General features: G+C 33.5%; 2 protein-coding genes across 5 annotated transcripts in view; both read right to left on the bottom strand.

Moving 5' to 3' along the window:
* Positions 1-743: 743 nt before the first annotated feature.
* On the bottom strand, positions 744-9,432 carry crfb15 (cytokine receptor family member B15). The gene is made up of 8 exons (XM_089132490.1): positions 9,307-9,432; positions 8,723-8,847; positions 6,323-6,440; positions 5,915-6,081; positions 5,147-5,298; positions 3,475-3,634; positions 2,834-2,964; positions 744-1,545 (listed from the first exon to the last, which is right to left on the bottom strand). The coding sequence occupies exons 1-8, from the start codon at positions 9,390-9,392 to the stop codon at positions 1,159-1,161; spliced, it is 1,326 nt and encodes a 441-aa protein (XP_088988616.1). The 5' UTR covers positions 9,393-9,432; the 3' UTR covers positions 744-1,158.
* Positions 9,433-11,700: 2,268 nt separating this feature from the next.
* Positions 11,701-20,158, bottom strand: part of LOC148978761 (dystrophin-like) — a 49,845-nt gene continuing 41,387 nt past the window's right edge. For 2 of the 4 annotated variants that reach the window (XM_089132487.1, XM_039652212.2), the window contains 3 exons: positions 17,161-17,281; positions 15,079-15,171; positions 11,701-12,348 (listed from right to left, as the gene is read on the bottom strand). In XM_089132487.1, the coding sequence (XP_088988613.1) occupies positions 12,251-12,348; positions 15,079-15,171; positions 17,161-17,281 (312 nt within the window). In that variant the 3' untranslated portion in view covers positions 11,701-12,250. Of the gene's footprint in view, positions 12,349-13,874; positions 13,901-15,078; positions 15,172-17,160; positions 17,282-20,158 lie in introns of all 4 variants that reach the window. The other 2 variants (XM_089132489.1, XM_089132488.1) reach the window with 2 other exon arrangements.

Below are 20,158 nucleotides of genomic sequence, written 5' to 3'. Positions count from 1 at the left end.
AGAGCAAATAACAGGAATTTTCCAATCAATGGTTTGTTATTACAAACTTACCGGAAGTTAGATGTTGACACTGTAACGTTAAGTGTAAAACACAGAACGTCGCAATTAAAAGTGTTTTATTTTAAATAACGTTACTTTGGTTTAGATATTCGCTTGTTTGTTAATTAAATTCTCTCTGAGTCGAAATTAATATTTCAAAACGCACTTGACAAAAAAGTCAAACAACGTAGCCATAGGGAACGTAGCCTAACGTTACCTGCTGATCCTCCATTGAAGTCACGTCAACAATCCCGTCACCATGACAACAAGAGAGTGTACGAAGAGCAAAAAGGTCCATTCTGTTTAACTTGTTTTTCTTCTGTTTCCACCAACTTCTTATCTTGACTTTTATACATATAAAATGATAATAAAATACATTAGAAGTTGCTCCCAAAAATATTAATTTAGACCAATGGTTAAACCGCACATTATGTTGTTATTTTTTTTTTTAAATAGCCTAAATATTGCGTAATACATTGTGTTGGAATATTACAGTCAGTAATGACAAAAACACGAATTAATTGCGAACGGCTTCGACATCTTTCTCTGAAAAATTCGTTATTCTATTGGAAAGGCATGGAAAATGTATCACGTTTTTCAGTAATGGAACAAGTAGAAATATTATATTTGCAATTATGACGAAATGTGAATAGGGTCCGTTTATCTGTATTTGTAATGAGGAAAAAAGACCCTTGAAGTTGCTCAAAAACCTTTTTTTTATTTCATGAAACCAAAAAATATTTAAAATTTTTTTTAGTAAAGTTATTACAAATATAATTTAAGCATAACATATGCATGCATGAAGCTCAGTGCTAACAACATCATAAAACTGTGTTATAAAACTACATTAACTGGGCTAACAGAGAAGTGTAATTCAAGGAAGAAAAATCCAGCTCTGTTTCACTTTACATTTCACAATAATAGCAATACAACCATACAATGATAATAAAAGTTTCTCAAAAAAGTACTTTAAACAGTAAACAGCATTTTATGCAAGAAACTATATACATTCAACAGACAGCCATTTCACCACGGCAGTGCATATGCGTATATATATATATATTTGCTGCAGAAAATTTCACTATTCTTAAGTAAATACATTTCAGCTTGTTGGCGACTTCAGCAAATACATTCATTGTTTTTCAGCTCAGAGCTTGTGGCTGCTACATTGTAGTAACAAGGTTGAGTGCTAGTGGAGTCTCCAAAGTCGGGTTGATTCAAATGAGTCAGTAGTGTGATATTCGAGCATAACGGGTAGAGATGATTAGGGTAAAATGATGGTGCAGATTTCATGTGTATGAGCCGTTTGTAGTCCTCCTCCACCTCTTGTATTGGACCAAGATCACAGTCTAACCCAGAGTCCTTGTCCTCTGAGATCTTGCTTTTCTCACAGAGCGCTTCATAAAGATGGTCTTTAGATATGGCACTGATTTTATCATGCTGTTCTTTCTGGTGTGGAGAATGTTGGGTTGCCTCAGGATTCCAAAATGATGGTACCAATAGATTCTAGAAGGAACCAGTATTAAAAAAATGGTTTAAACTGTGTTGTTATTCTTGACTAAAACTAAAAAAAAATTCAGTAAAGCTGAAATAAAATGTTTAATGTTTAAATTGAAGGCTCACACTTTACATTAAGTGTCCTTAAATACAATGTACTAACATTTATAGGTACAATATTTAACTTTATTTCGTAAAAAAAGAAAAAAAAAGTTCTTCCAAAATTTTTTTTGTCTTTCTTTATAAAGCAACAAGAACTGAAGCCGTGATTCTGCTCCGCGTCGTGCCTAACAACGCCCCTTAGCTGTTCTAAATTCACTGTAAAACACGTCTTCAAGGGGCTTATTGCTTTTATCAAACAGTTACTCTATAAAAAGTCATTTTAATATTTATTTTATTCATAAAAAATAATACAACACATTTACTCCTTCGCCAAGCAATGTAGTTCCAAAGAGGTTGCCAAGCAACACATGCAGCAACAAAGAATCACGAATCGCAGTAGCGCAAAAAATAATGTAATGCGGTCACATGTGCAAGTTTATTAGTAATGGCTTCGAACGCATCAGGGAATATCGGGGTATCGTCTGTTTTAAATGTTTATATTTTAGACCTGCCAAAAGATGTTTTTTTGCGGGAAATTGCGTACTTGAGTTACTCGCCTGTGCATGGCTTGTCATATTCGTAAATAGAGAAAAGTTTGCTCCGGCTACAGGGAATCACCCTTTAAAAAAAAAAAAAAAAACTAAAAAAACAGGAGAGTCTGCTGGCAAAAAAGAGAACACGTCAGAGCTCGTAATAAAACAAGAATCAACATCAACTTGGCTTTTGGAGATGGCGAGAACTGAGGGAATTGAAATGTTGTAAAAGATAAGCGGAGAGGGTGTTTTTATTACTCAACAGGTGAGTATGGTATTTTATTAAACAGATAAACTGTCAATGCATGCAGTTACAGTTTCAAAAGTTAAAGTGTACCTACTGTATAAATGAATAATTTGATAGAATACATGTATTTACATACATATTTTTACAACGTACTTAAAGTTAAAAATCTATAATTACACGGTCGACCCTTTCCCTTACCTCTTAACCCTTAAACCTATATTCATATCAGCCAAACCTGTCCCTAACTTACTCATTTCTCACCTCAATAACAGAAAAAAATGTTTAAATAATACAACATGAACACAATAACTTTTACCTAACATTGAAACTAAGCTTTTTTATGTACGTGTGTGTTAAAGGCACCTAATATAAAGTGGGACTAATTGTAGAAGTAGATTAACTAAAACTAAAATACCTTGAGATGTTCTGGCAGGTTGGTTTTTGGGTACAGGTATTTGTACAATTTATAGGTGAACCAGACGCACAGGATTCCCAGAGGAAGAAGGACGGCAGCAGCTATCACACAGCTGGTGAGCACTGGTGTCACTTTGTACACACACACACACACAGCATCATCATCATCATGTTGGTTCTTAGTTAACAGATTATATCTGCAGTTTTTGAATGAAGGCATATTTTGTTCATAGAAAATATATTGTAAAGCACAATATTATCTATGCATTTATAGTCTTATATAGTATAACTATATTATACACTAGTTTATACCTATTCTGTTCATATTGAATAGATGACATGATTATTTCTTTATCGTTATCTTCCAGGGCTGTCTGGAATAGATTATTCTCATCTGAATTCTACTTTATTTTGATCAATCACAGAGTACTATGGTAATAAATTGTCGTATAAGGTCCACTACATTTTATAATCTACTGATATCCTGTGCTAGTGTCAAGTCTCAATAATAATATGGCTGGCAGCAAATTATTCATTAGATGCATAATTTTTTTTTTTTAATTATAACATCAAACACTTTATACATTTATACACGTTACATCTCTTGATATGAGTGAGAGGTGTAGATGAAGACACACTTACCAGGTATATTGGTCACACACACAGCCTCACAGAACTGTCCCGAATTTGTGTAGCCTGTGGAAAGCACCCTTGCCTGAGCACAAAATCTGCTCCATGAATGTAGTCCTTTAATAGTCAGTTTAACATCGGTGCTGTTTTCAGTAACCTTCCTCTCTATTGCCTATCAGGGACACAGATCATCTTAAGGTTATTTTGAAGATATGGATTATTTATTTGTGGCTTGTACATGTGAGGCTCCACATTATATAAAACATTCCTATTTGACAACAAGGTATATATGTTAATATATCAGAGTTTGAACACACACTTTGAGAATTTATTTGAGAATAAATTCTGTACATTATATCTAATGATTCTTTAATTTCAGTAGGGCTGTTTATAATAAAGCAAATACATACTTTTAATGGTCTACTCATCAATCTAACAAACTTTTCATTTTGTGTCAATTAAAAAAAAACATTTTAGCATCATTTGGGTACTATTATAGTTTTTATTAATAATTTCAAATAGTTAATTAAGTTAATTTATTTCTATTTTTCCATTTTAATTTTAGTTAAAGCTTTAGTAATATTATTGCGTTTTTGTCATTTTTATTAGTTATTGTTTATATATATATATATATATATATATATATATATATAAAATAATTTTTATTTCAGTTTTAGTTTTAGTTATTCAGCTAAATGAAAATGAGAAGTGTTTTTAGCATTTTAAAAGTTGTTTAATATATATATATGAAGAGTTCAGATGCAAAAGCCTCTAAATGCCATTTGCAATTTTCCTCTTTAATGATGATTTTTACCAAACTTGTATATTTAAGTTCAGTAATTTCACTTAAATGGCAATGATAATTACCTATTAATTGTTATTTAGGTGAAATTACTGAACTTAAATATACAAGTTTGATAAAAATCATCATTAAAGAAGAAAATTTCAAATGGCATTTAGAGGCTTTTGCATCTGAACTCTTCATATATATATATATATATATATATATGACTTAATTTCGGTTGTTTATTTCAGATGCCTGATGAAGGTTGTGAACGTTGCTAATAAAATTTTGATACTCATTTGCAAGTACTGATAATGTGCGGGACTTCCTTGTTTTTTTCTGTAGATTTTTTGACCTACTTAGTTGGTCTTTTCTCCCACGCACCTATCACCTGCAGCTGTGCAATGGTGTTTGCTAATTTGTTGTTTATTTCAGAAAATACTTTTCAATGTTGTTTATTTCAGACAATGCTTTTTTTATGCTTTTGGCTGTTCATTTACACAACAGCATTTTGAAAACCTGAAAACGTGAACTTCAAAAGTTTTATAAACAACGCCTTTACCGTCTGTGTAAACAAAAAGCGTGAATGTGTGAAAACGGTGACGTCATGCGTATTACGTGTTCATGCATGCATGAATATTACGTTTTCATGGGGTGTTTCTTAACAAAGTGACATCGCCATCTGCTGGCCAGGCAGCGTAATACAGCCTTTTTAGTCATTTTCGCAGATCCGTATGAAGTGGAATCATTGTGACAACGTTGTCATCTGTTTTTAGTACATCGTTGTTGTCTAAACATGTACAGCAAGTGTAAAGCAAATATAGGATTCAAGCTGAAATGCATACAGTATCTCTGAAGTTATGTACAGAATGATACAGAAGAATATAAACATTTTTATACCGCATCTTCATGGTCTTCGGTCCAATATTTTATGGCGTAGGTCACTTTTGAAAATATTGCGAGTTTGCCCACTTTCAGGACTGGGGGCTTGACATTAATATCCAAGTTATTATTTTGGATGACAAGACCCACAGTAGGGGGTCCTATGATACCTACAGGAGAGAAAAGCAGTTTAAATAATTGTTACATATGAAGGTTATATTGACTTTACTGAGGTGTAGTAAGTGATTTCTGAGAACTATTGCAGATAATGATGACAAAGAACGACAAGGAAGAACAAAAAATTAACATACAATACACAAGTATATACACGCAGGAGTTCATCGTTAATCGCCAGCAGCACACACTCAAAACCAATGTTACTAACGTATAAGCGGAAACAACACAACCTCTGCGTCACTTTTCAGGCCTTCCCGCTTATGTCTTTCCAGGAACTGGAAAGCTTTTCTAATATTAACACGGATCCTAAAGCTCTTGGCTGATCATAACCCTTCATTATCCAATGATACCGCTCTGAACTTTTCTCTTTTGTAATGTCTCTCAGCCATATCTCTTTCTACAGTCTTTCTTCAAATCTCCCTCTCTTTCTCTCTTCTCCCCCATCATGAGTGGATGCTGTAGATTTGATACAAGTTTGGCGTGGCGCTCGGCCCGATGCACTTTCAACATTGTTTCTCAGAAACCGCTTACTGCACCTTTAACACAACAGAGCGTATAGCACAAACTAGAGCGGCAAATACAGATTTGCAGATTATGGATTACACTTACTGTGCTTATTAGGTATAAATGGGGGTGCATTAACCCACTCAGAGAGCAGCTCCTGATCCTCTGCCCGCACTTGGAAAATGTACGTCCCAAATATAACTGGCAGTTCTCCTGCATCACATTCCAGCTCTTTGGTGTTCACACAGAGGGAAGCGTTTTCATCTCTCAGGCTGCAAAGAGAGGGCCGATTACAAACACAAAGTATGTTAGGTAAATATGTTATTTGGTAAAGAATAGGCCTATTGTTTTCAACTTCTGCAAAAGCTCAGAAGTATCAGATTTCAGTAGAACAATAGTTCAGTGACTTTCATAGCAATCAAACATGGCATTTGATGCTAATTTGCAAGCATTTTGTTTGCTATATTTTTCTTCCATGTTGGAGTATTTAAAATGTATTTCGAGAGTACTTACAAATATCTTGCCGTGTATGTTACGTTGCTCATCTTATTATGTGGAGATGTCCATTTGATAACTGCACCCATGTTGATGGAGGTCACCTTCACATTCTGGGGTCCAGCCAGCTTTGTTTCTAAAGTAAAACAGTGTGTCACCAGTCAGTTAGTAATACATTACGTAGAGAACTTTATAAAGAATGAATAGTGTAACACTTCCCCTGAGTTTCACAGATGAATTTTTTTTTTTTTTTTTTGGAAATTGTCTCATTTTACAACTCCCCCAGAGTTAAACAGTTGGGTTTTACCGTTTTCGAATCCATTCAGCCGATTTTCTGATAATTAGAAGAATATCTAGACAGTTTCTGGTCTCATTGACTTCCATAGTATATTTTTTTCCTACTATGGAAGTCAATGAGACCAGAAATAGTCTGGTTACCGATATTCTTCTAAATATCAGAAAATCGGCTGAATGGATTCGAAAACGGTAAAACTCAACTGCTTAAGTTGTAAAATGAGCCTATTTCCAAAAAAAGTGGAGTATCCCTTTAAGCTAGTCCCAGAATAAAATGCATGTTTTAGCTGTTTTAACTGAACGCAACATGCACTGACATATCTTAAAATATATTACTTTCATTGTTTTGTCTCAAGATGCACATCAGTCATGTTTTGTTTGTTTTTGCTTAGGCACTTTTATAAAAGCTACTTAAATACTCTAATTGAACTTAGACCCAATACTGGCTTCGTGAAATAAGAGGGAAATGCATTTGTTCTCTTTTAGTTAACATCATCTTTTTTTCATATTATTACATTCAATACAATAGACCCATTGTTATTATAATGTAAATACAAGTTACGCCCACCAACAAACTTGAAAAAAGCTAAATTGCATTTTTCATATTTCTGACATTGCATGAAGAGGCCACATCAGTTAAACTTCATGCTACATATTTTTTTTCTCTCTCTACCACCAGTGGGTCATGACCCATTTAAAAACCCACTGCACTAAATAACAACATTTCTGAAGAAACAAATGATTATGTCCACGGAATTAACTTTGAAAGTTCACAAAGGTGTCTTGCAGCAGTGTAACCACAGGTTATGTAAATGTTCCACTAACCTTAAACAACCAGCCAATCAGTGTTTGAATATACTTTTATTTGCAACCATTTTGAACGCGTCTGTTTTACCATTTAAAAGCTATGAATGTTTTGCTTGAAAAATTTAGTTTATATTTAAAAAAAAAACACACACACTACTCCTAATAAAAAGACTCAACATAAAAATAAAATACCGCAACACTCATCAATCTTTTGGAATTTGGAATGGATTAATGTATTAATCTTTTTGGCAACATCAAATGAAATTAAGTTCATCCAACAAACTCCACAGAGTTAGAAAAACCTAATTTGTAACCGAGTTGTAGCCCTGGAAACAATGTATGACAGTATAAACAAGTCAAATATTACTTATCACTAGAAATATTAGTGCAGTCATTGCTTACAGAGTCAATGTAGTTTTTACCTTCATGTATCTACTCTTCATATCAGCACAAAGGTAACCACACAAACCTCAAGATTACAGGAACTCTTTTAGATGTCAAACACAGCGTTAAACACGAACAGGTGATACTTCACAATCATACTTCATTTCAACATCATAAACATGCTGGGAGCTATACATCCACATGCCTAATTTCCCCAAGTCATGAATTTATTAAGTTACTACATTTTTTTACATAAAATTGAGTTTAAATTACATACAAGATTAAGTTAATGTAATTGTCAACATTATGATGACAAGACAAAATGTTTCTATTTAAAAAGTTTCATTACACTTTATTTCGATGGTCCACTTTAGACATTCTACATGTCAACTAACTCTGAAAAAGGTGATGATACACAGGGAAACTTTTTGAGCTGGGTTGCTGGGCAATCTTGCCGAGCAATTGTTGCTTGGGCACTTTCCCATTGAAAATGGGCAATACATTTCTATCTGGATTATTTAGATCAGTTATGGGCCCTGTCTCATACCTGGTGGCCCGTTGACAGCAACATTACCGAGTAGCATTACTCAAAATGTTGCCCCGTGTATCATCACCTTTTAGTTTAAGGTTAGGTGTTAGGGTTCGGGTTAACAGAATAAGTTGACATGTACTGTAGTTGCACAGTTACTTATAGTCAGTATAAGGTCTGTTGGGGGACTATCAAAATAAAGTGTTACCAAAAGTAGACTACTGCACATTTTATAAGTCTAAATACTATATATATATATATATATATATATATATATATTACAATATTAATACAGTAATTGCAAACAAAAATGATTTAGTACAATATATATATATATATATATATAGTTGAATTTTAAAATATAACCTAAAAGCAATCATTATAAAGAAGAAAATCATACTGACCAGAATAGGTGAAGCGAACATCCTTGGTCACGTAGAATATGAGAGCCAACACCTTGAGCTTCACATACATGACTGACGAGATCACTGATGAGGCAAGTCGAGTCCGGGAGCTGTTCAATTTCAGTCTATTTGTCATGTGTTTAAGAGGAACCAGAAACAATATGAGTCAACTGTTTCCTCTTTGAGACGGGGATAAAAAAAAAACCCACCACAAAACTTGTTCAGCTACAGACTTTGACTACAGTATACGAGGTTAAAGTGCTAACATTCAACTGAACCTTGTATTGCTAAATGAGCATGACTGCAATAAATGAAAATTACCTCATGTATTGACAAAATTTCCCATCATTGAAAATATGTTTTAAATAACGTTAAATATCACTGGTAGCGCAACTGACAAAGAATCACTAGTGTTTCCACAATCCCATTACACAAACATTTATACTATATATATATATATATATATATATATATATATATATATATATATATATATATATATATATATATATATATATATATATATATATAATCTTTTTCAGCTAACAGAATCACACAAACATGGACTTGAGACTTTATGTTACCTGTTTCTGGGATGGCACGGTTGACCAATTAGAATCAAGTTTGACTGACAAACATTTTTTTTCTTATAAAAGTCACGTTTTAACATCAATTTCTATTGTGTGAGAATATAATGACATTCATTCTTAGACAGCAAAATTGTCGACTAGCAGGGGAAAAACATGGAAACTCCTGTGGTTTGGAAGTTAACAGACTCAACACTGCCCCAAGTGGCCGTGTAACTTTCCTCACCGTTCAGTTGTCTTTTTGAAGCTTTTAAAATGATTTGATAAATTTTCATTGGTCAACTGACAAAGCCACACGGTTGCTTGAATTACATATCTAACATTTAATTTCTCCTATACATTTTCATAAGAGATAGAGTATTGTGAATGTGAATCCATAATGAAACACAAATGGTGGCTATAATGTGTTTCCATTTTTATCAACTAATGCAGTGGCAAGTTAAGAAAACCGCAATTACATTTCATTGTCTGGTAAAATATTCCTTTTGTAATTACAAATAAAATGTAAGATTTCAGAACAAGAATTAGAATCAAACAGCACATCTCAGAAATAAATATGCAGTACTCTGGACATGCTCATCTCCCAAGGTGCAAAACTCTTATGTAACTGTAACGGTCATAAATTGTGCATACATATACATTATGATCATTTATTTCGATATATTTGTTCACACAAAGCATAAAGATTTAATAAAAAGACACAAAAAACAAACTCAGATGTGTTAAAAAAACAATGCAGAGCGACATATTTCGTGTCGTTTCATCATCTCAAGTGGATTTCTGTAAACCGTGCTATTGTTTGCTTGCATTTTTAGATGTCAACGTCAATAAATAACCTCAGATGAACATTTAAAGTCAGACAACGACAACATGGCCCTTCATGTACAATTCATTCCAGTATTAAAAGATGGTGATTATTAGAGGTTAATCGCAAGGATATTTGTCTTTAGCTTCAAACTTAATGCTTAAACACCTTAATTCGGTCAAAACGATTAGTTTTTTTTTTTTGTTACTTACAGAAATATAACTAACACCATACGATTCAAGCAGTAGGGTTAAAATGTCTCTAGCAGGAGACTGTGGACAATATTCTGGCCAGGAAGTTGTCGTTAATTCATAAATATTATGATTACGATTCTTATTGCTCCATTAATAAGCATGGACAGAGTATGGACGGGCGTTTCTGTGAGGTAGACAGTATTTAACCTTACGGGTGCAGTGAGGGGTTTCTGAGAAACGCTGGAGAAAGTGGATCGGACCGAACGCCAGAACACAGTTGTAGCCAATCAGAAGCAGGGGGCGTGTCCACTCATGATGATCAGGAGGGAGATTTGAAGAAAGACTGTAGAAAGAGATATGGCTGAGAGACATTACAAAAGAGAAAAGCTCAGAAGAATATCGCTTGAAAAAGAAGGGTTATGATCAGTCAAGGGCTTTAGGAACCATGTTAATGAAAGACTCAAGGAACCAATGGACATGGAGGTTGTGTTGTTTCTGCCAGCGATTAACAACAAACTCCTGCTAGTATATAGACCCCTTTTGCGCCGACGTCACGGCGCTAGCTGGAGGCAAAGTGAAAACTGCAGGCGGCCAATACAAACCAGCACAAATTCGGCTACATAATAAGGAGCTTAAATTATTGTTACTATTATTAAATGTCATCTTGTTGTGTTGTTTGGTGCAAGAATTGATGAAAAATTAATATGCTGTATTTGGAACTTTTATTTCTAGAAAATATTTACATCATTAAAATCGCACCGAAACGTCATTTTTTACATTGTCGTCGTCTTGTACAGGACCATATAGTTTTAGGCATCTAAAGATTTATATGCCCTCAGTTTCTCTTTACGACCGGTTTCTCTATAAGGTAGGTGTAGAAGTCAGGCCACTCAACCGAGGTAACGTAACGTTAATGCTGCCAGATCGTCCATGCATTGAGTGAAGGGTAAGGGTCGGCCAATCTGGTTCCGTCCATTAAAAATAACTTTTGAAAATAACAAACGTGGTCCTGGACACTGAGTGACCTTACACATTAAGATAATATCGGATTTTGACGAGTCATTGTTAAAAAACCAGCTAACAATCCTTGCTAACTAGCTTTAGTGAAGCGGACAGAGGGATCGTTCTGCCTCCACCTAAGCTCCGCCCACAAAAAACGTCACCATGTTTACCAACTGAAAAGGGGTCTATACTTGTGTATTTTATGTTCATTTTTTGACCTTCCATGTCAATAGGTCATCATCTTCGCTTTATTTTTCAAGCAGCATTATTTTGCTTCGCTTGTGCTATAATAAAGAGACATCCACTCTTGCAATTTGCCGGCAGAGCAATGAAGGAAGGGGGGTGTGTTTGTTTGGGTTGATTTCAAACATCAACAATGATTCTCAGAAATCGCTTACTGCACCTTTAATCAGCGCCTCGGTTTTCTTTTCATGATATCTGCAGTCGCTGCATGGGCCGGCTTACATACAAAACAAACAAAGACACACAAGGACATGTTTCATACACTCTTTTTGCACACGCTAACGCACATACAGAGATACCGGACTTGCCTTTTAATATGCATTTGTTATTTTGTTACAAACAAAATGAGTTGATAAAGAACCCCTGCATATACTCAAGTCACCCATTTAGATAAAACACTTTTAAAATGCGCTCCACTTTGTACAAAGACGTGGCACGCAATGTTACATGTTATCACGCACCTTTCGTTCTGTTTTTGTACAATTGCATAGAAGTTTAAAAACCTTTTTTTTTAATTATTATTAATAATAAACAATTCTAGACTCTCCGTAAGAAACTACTGAAACTACTAAAGATCAAATCTACAATGTGGAACCGCGATCCTTCAGAAAAATAGATTTTTATTGATATTCCCATTGTAAACATATCCTGTCCAGTTGTTGACACTACAAAAGCATGCAACGAGGAGAAGATATCTTCAGTCTAAATCCTGCTCCTCGGTTATTACATTAACCAACGACTCCATGGCATGTCCAATGTTATCGACCATGTGGAAGAGACTTCCCACATTAGGACCTGCAGGAGACGGAAAGACCAGATTTCATGTCAGAGTCTGAACACGCAATGCAACAATACATTATATGAAAAACTGCTAAATGTAGAGGAACAGACTGAGTACAAATTTCAGATCGTTTTATGAGTTTGGGTGTTTATTTGCATCTTACATCATTGCATAATAAGCCGACACCAAATATAATTCCTTCATTGGTGTTCTGTTAGGCAGTCAGTTTGATATTTATAAATGTTTGATTTGTTAAGATTGCAATCTTAATTCAAACACTAACGCGATCTTATGCCTAAAGGACAATGATACCTCAAAATTCAGAACTGTGTTTGCACCACCGCTGACCCAGGAACAGCTCTTGTCGTGTATAGGTATGAAACCGTCTTTCCAACCACACAGTATCATTATTTCTGTGTATGTATTATCACAGAAGTACTGGGATAAAAGTTGATGGTTGGAATATAAAACGGATGTCTACGGTAGAGATCAAAACAGAGCAAATCTCCTTTTAAAAGAGACTTGACACTTCAAATAAAGATTCTATCAATTATATTGTAATGACACCAGGGGGTGACAAGTAACTGTTAAAAAAATGTAGGTAATTGAATCATTGATTTTGGAGATTCGTTATGAAGCAAGTGAAGTCTTTATGAGCGAGTCACTGAATCAATCATTCAAACTTGAATTATTTTTAATAGATCACAGCACTTAACATTTTGCCAGAACCTCTAGCAAATCATGTTATTTTGTTTAGTTCAGAATTATGGAAGAACCACAAACTCTATTTAAAACAAGAACAAAATCATGATTCTCAATTTATCCAGAATCGTTCAGTTCTAATATATACAACAACAAATGAATCTTGAGTAGCATCAATGTATGATACATAGACAGACATTTATTTGAATGATCATGTGGCACTGTCTTTTGTGATTTTATATATATATATATATATATATATATATATATAGGTATGGGCTTTCAAACGATTAATCTTGATTAATCACATCCAAAATAAAAGTTTCTGTTTACATAATATATGTGGGTGCACTGTGTATAATTATTTTGTGTATATATATATATATATATATATATATATATATGTATGTATGTATGTATGTATGTATATTTAGGAAAAAAATATTAATTAATTATATATAAAATATTTATATCTAATATAAATTATATATAAATCTATATACAGTATATACATGAAAATATTTCTTAAATATATACAAGCATGTGTGCGTGTATAAAATAATTATACACCGTGCACCCACATATATTATGTAAACACAAACTTTTATTTTAGATGCGATTTATAGCGATTAATCGTTTGACAGCCCTAATATATATATATATATATATATACACACACACATACATATATAACTGTTATTTTAGATTGTTGTAATATTTCACAATATTATGTTGTTTTTTTACACACAAATAAACATCCTGGAAAAAAACTTCATGGTGTAAAGTGGATAAGTACGGGAAAGGGTAAAAAGAGAAAAGAGTTAGTAACAATACTAACCTCTCATGGGTTTAGCCGTCCACCGCCTTAGACAGAGGAAAACAGGAAATAAGAAATATCAGTAAAGGTTGAGTAGAGATAGGAAGTTAGACTGAATCTAAACAGAATGTGCACCGTAGCAAGCAAGCACTGTTTACTAGAAAAAGCTGTTTAGCTTTCATAAAATCTTGTCTGCTTATTATTATTATGCATTTGCAATTCTGTGCTTGCCCACAACACATACACTGTTAAGAGTCACTGTCAAAAAGAGAAACACAGAAGAAAGGAATGTACATTAATATTACCCAATAATTTATCAGTTGTTTTAGGTTAATTACTTACAGACTCATTCTGTATATTAAAAGGTGTATTTTCATATTGTATCATTTGAAAACATCTCCCATCATCAATTTGCAATAGGAAAAGTAGAAATATGAGAAACAAAGGGGCATTTAGTGACTTAATCATGCAAAGAGTATTAAATCAGTGGATCGGAAACATTTACAGGCGGTGGTTCAAAATTCATCTGTAGTACTTTACAATAAGATCTCATTTGTTAACGTTAATACATGCATTAACAAACACTGAAGAATTTTTACAGCATTTATTAACCTTTGATAATGTTAGTTAAGCATTTCATGTTAATTTGCAGTGCAGTGCAAAATCTTAATGTATTTGTAAATGCTGAGATTTACAATAAGATTAATAAACTGAATAAAAATAATTTTTCATTGTTAGTTCTTGTTCACTAATGTAATTTATTAAATGCATTTTTGTAATTGTTAGCGTCTCATCTTTTTCTCCATATTGCTCAAAAAAATTATCTAAAATATTACAGACATCTTGAATCGACTGTCAATCTGTAATTACTGCCAACTTAAACAACTGCAATACATGTATAGAACAGTAATAAAGTGCCCCTATTATGTTTCTTCAAATATTACCTTTCATGTAGTGTTTAATAAAGCTGTTTGTCAATGTAAAAGTTTGCAAAGCTATAGTATACTATGGAAGTCAATGAGACCAGAAACTGTCTGGTTACTGATATTCTTCTAAATATCAGAAAATCAGCTGAATACATTAAAAAATGGTAAAACCCAATTGTTTAACTCTGGAGGAGTGGTAAAATGAGCCTATTTCCAAAAAAAACTGGAGTTTCCCTTTAAGACCATCTGCATCAAGTGTTAGTTTCTCCCCGTACCAGGGAGTGTAGATGGATTCTCACCTTGGCTGTGAGGGAAGGAATTGTTGAGCTGCTCGATGACGTCCTCTAATCCAGTGCTTGCATCCTGGGAGGGACTGGACAGCTCATCATCACCTGAAACACACAGCAGTGACCCAATTACTCCTGAGAACCTTAAAAACGCTGGAAGTTGTCCTGCCGCCGATGACATCTCATGTTCAAACAGAGACAGTGTTTGCTTCCTGTATTATTGACTTAAAGGATAAGATTGAAGGTGATGTTGAGGACTTTCATACAGAGTACAACACAAATAAAAATGTTTCCACAAATGTTAAAGGTGCATTGTGTAATATTTAAGAGGATCTATTGGCAGAAATTGAATATCATATACATAACTATGATTTCACCTTACATAATGAACCATTGTTTTTTTTTTTTATTACCTTAGAATGATCCATTTCTATCTACACAACACGGGTCCCCTTACATTGAAATAGTCATTTTGCGCCGATATGTTTCTACAGTAGCCATAAATGAACAAACGCATTTCATCACTACGTTGTTCATCATGCAAAGAATCTAGCTAAAGTCAGCAAATAAAACACTGACAATGTATATCGGTTACATATCGTTTTACTGAATAAGTAAAGCTAATTTCTTAATGTATCTTAATGTATCGGAAAATACTTTTCTTTGAGACATGTCACATGGAAACAATTTTTTGTCATAAAAACAGATAAAGCCAATTACTAACACAAGCCATTTTTTGTCATAAAAACAGATAAAGCCAATTACTAACACAAAATTTGTAATTATAAAAGAAAGCCATTATAAAACATCACTATCTACCAAAATGTGATATCATAGTCAACTTTTCTTTTAAATGTGTATCAGAATCAAGGTTGTCACAATATGAATCAACCTAGGATCAACACAAACTATAACTGTAAAAAATAAACAGTTGTACAGAAAAGATTAACTAAGAGGTAACATGTTGGGATCGATAAGAATAGATGAAAAAATAGGTTGAAAAATATGTATACTGTATGTGTGTAAAAATGTTTGGTGCTGTAGTTGCTCTGTTTTACACCTTTTACTTTTTTGCAGTTCGTTTAAATGGTCTTGTGTTATGAATCTGTTTTAAAAGATCACAGCATTCAAGAATTAAAACAACATATAATAACTAAACAAGAATTAGAAAATGTTTTGTGAAATCACTTCATATGAGGTACAGTACATCACACTACAGAAAGCCGATGACTTGAAATTTCATATAAACTACCCAAATACCTCAATATTAAAAGGCATCCTTTTATACAGAATTGTAAACAATAAATAAAAAATACTGTATCCTCCCCCACCTACTAAATTGTGTCAGGTACTCAATCATCTTAATCATAATTTGAGTACATTTTTATAGAAAAATAGAACTTATGACATAAATTAAAAAAATAAAACAAAGGAAGGCATTATAGATAATCTGAATCATAAACCTCAGACTGCACTTGTAAAATGAATGGTGTTTGTTCTTCAAATACTGAAAGACAGACGATTTTTTGGAACCTCGGTGGACTGTTTTCTCCATCAAAAGACAACAAATAAGATGTTGGCTAGCAGTTAAGGGCAAACAAACAAACCCACTTCTTTTGTATTCACACAAATAAAAGCTCTGTGTTGCTTTTTGTTTGGCACAGATAAGAACATTGCCTTTCTCTTTTTATCGGTTCTGAAAATCTTTTTGCTGAAACCAGCCTGGGCTTCAAGCCAAGTCTTACAACGAAAGCTTCACAAGTACAGTTATTGAACATAGTTTGACTAGTTAACTGACATGAATTGTAAATAAGAAATGAATATTTTCATTTTAACAGTGTTCAGAAAGAGGGGATTGTATGAATGACTAGATTTCACACAGAATAGTTTAAGAAACACCAAAACGGAAGGGTTTTCTGTTATTTTAACAGAATGTCACCGTATGTTTACACAACTGTCTACTGGTGCTGTATATTTCAGTATCATGCGATATGTCAATATGTAAGACTGACATAACACTAATTACTTCTTATTTCAGAACATGTTAAATCTAGTTAGGGTTAGGTTTAAACTGAAGTTGTTAGGGACATTTACCCATGGTCTCTGTGGTTTGGCTTGCGGCCACACGCAGTGAGGCCAGGCTGGTGTCAGATCTCGGAGAGGCAGTGGAGGGTGAGGACAGGGCAGTACCATTCACCTTGGACTCAGTCTGTGGCTAGGACATAGGCAGAAAGGAACCATATAGATTAGGCAGGGGACTGGACGGAGACATCAGCACTGGGTTGTGCTTCTGTATTTCCAAAGTTCATTTGAAAACATTCATTGATATATTTTCTATCTAAAACTTTCCCAAAACATTCATAATTGCAATATAAAACAAAAGCATGAGTTGCTGTGTTTTTGCATCTTTCAGGTTTTAGAAATGAGACCAAAAAAAAAAAAAAACATCACAAGGATACACACATAATAGTGGACGAGACACCATTATCAAGACAGTTAATAGTGTTCAAACACATTCACAGATGTAAACATAAAAAAATATTCGTCCTTTGTCCTTTACATCCATATTAAACAAGGTCTAAAACGATATAATCTTATCATTTGACCCCATGAATTCAAGTGGTGTCCTGCAGCTATTCAAGCTCAATGTTAGGATTTTAAATGCAAAGTATTTACAAACTTGAACACCTAATTATTTCTCATATTTTAATGTTGATTTGGTGCTCAAAAAAGGTTTCTCATTACTAACAGTATTTTGTGGAAACTGTGATTTGAAAGGATTATTTGATGAATAATAGAAAGTATTTAAAAAAACAGCATTTATTTAAATTTCTTTTTAACAATAAAAGTCTATATTGTCATTTTGAATCAATTGAATGCATCCTTGTTAATTTCTTTAAAAAAATATATGTATATATATTACGAACCCCAAACTTTTGAACAGTATTAGCATATTTTTAGAAGTTTTACAATTACCATAAATGTTGACCACCGTACACACTCATCTTGGCTTATATATTATTTACAAGTGTATCTTAAAATGAATAGTTAATTGCAATTAAATCTTACCAGTACCTAAAAAATAATTAGCTTAAATGATGAAATGGTTTGTCACTGCGCAACTATTTAAAGTTACCAAAACCGCATTACACATGTGCTTTAATGAGTGTGTTTAAACCATCTACCATTAACAATTTATAGCACAAGACCAGACATCCCTCTTGCATACAGAATGATGGTTCTGGTGATTTTTGTCAAGCCAAACACATGAGCATTTTAAACATCAGAACATGTTTATTAACAAATAACAGAGATAAAAATGTAAGTAATTGATGCTATTAAAATAAAATAAAAACACACAGTGGTAGGCAAAAGCCTTGTTTGTCAGTGTAATGAAAAATCTTTTTGGATAAAACTGAAGATGGTAAACAGAAAACATCAGAGAAGTGAAGCCAATTATCCATTGGCTTTGAACAAAGGGAGAGATATCTATCCACGTTCATTTAGTCTGGTTTTTGCTTCGGCCAAGCGGCCACTGGACGCAGCATGAGATGCTGGAGATTTTAGTTCAAAGGGTCCACGGAGAACACATGAAGCCATTTCTTCAATGAAAAAAATCTTATACATTCCATTTGGCAGAGACCCCCAGTCAACTAATGTTTTCGGAGGAGAATGCATCGAGACATTACGCTTGATTCATCGAGACATGATGCAGACAGAATATCCAATTTCCACTCAATTCAAGCAGAAGGAGACTTCTGAAGAAGTTGACATCAAACAAACTCCACAAAACAAATTACAGAGAGAAATTGGTCGCTTGAGGATGAATGACAGGTTCTTTTGGCAACCAAAAAGACCTGGCGTTCATTCTCAGCTTCAATAAGGGCAAAGTATTGTGGAACCTGAAAATAACAGGATCAATAAAGCCTGTAGTGCAATATTGTATCGATCAATAAAGTAAGGTAGCTAAAAATTCAACTATGCATCTTGAAACAATCGGTTACAAGCAACACCATATGTGCTATGCTGCCAATTACTACAAAATAAAAAAGTAATCCATCTCAATGCACTAGGCCTTTTCACAAGATCAAATGCTATGGGAAAAAAAAGCCTATTCAAACCATAAAAGCAAATAAACTGATCGAATTGAACAAAACCAAACCCTTGAATTACTATCAAAGTACAACATTTAGGTGTGAAAATATTGTAGTACATGTATTTATGCTAAAATAATTGAGTGTTGACTGTATTCTTAATATGATCAATATCATTTATGCTGTTATATTATACACAACAGTGAATGCCAACATGTGTCCTGCAAGGACAACTAACAGAGACGTCTGCATTCAAACAAAACAACAATATTCCATGTTATAGTATAGGTCTTTGGTTTAGACATCTATGAAAAATTCCATATACTGCCATTTCGAAACTCAAAGAAAGACAAAAGGTCAATTTTTAAATATAAACTACATTAAAAATCTTTGATATACATTTTTATTTTAAAACAAAGCCTTTAATCCACACGTTTGCAGAGAATATGAATACATCTTTAAACAGATGGAACATTTCAGGAAGATTGTGTCAAAAAAAAAATATATAAACATTTTCTTTATTCACCCTGACAGCATCTAAATTTAGCATAAATATTTCCTGCAACGATTTCAAATTGATCAAACTATTCCATATTTTGTAACTTCTAAAAACAGCACACTAAAAAAACCCAGTGAGATGCCATCCTAGTCTTTTAAGACACCTCATTTCAGCCAAATTCTAAGGAAATATTACATGTCCTTCACGAATCATAGGCAAGATAATGCCAGAATGCATTGCAATCACTCAAGAGAAACGTCAACTATAAATATATTTGATATATATATACATGTATATTAGGGCTGCATGATGATGATATCTGCTTCTCTCGATTAATTCAAAATAATTGTGCTGATATTGACCTGCTCTCAATTTGACATTCTCTTTATCTTGAATTGGTAACTAGGCTAGCCTCCGCTATCTTTCCTGCGTAGCTGCCAGATGTCAAGTGCATAAATCTCCCAAACGGAGATTTTCTCTAAAAGGATACATTTTCTAT

The sequence above is a fragment of the Pimephales promelas genome, chromosome 6 (assembly GCF_988280905.1).
Source record: "Pimephales promelas chromosome 6, fPimPro1.hap1.1, whole genome shotgun sequence".
Taxonomy (NCBI): domain Eukaryota; kingdom Metazoa; phylum Chordata; class Actinopteri; order Cypriniformes; family Leuciscidae; genus Pimephales; species Pimephales promelas.
Note: the sequence above shows the minus strand (reverse complement) of the source record. Positions and strands in the feature narration are given on the sequence as shown.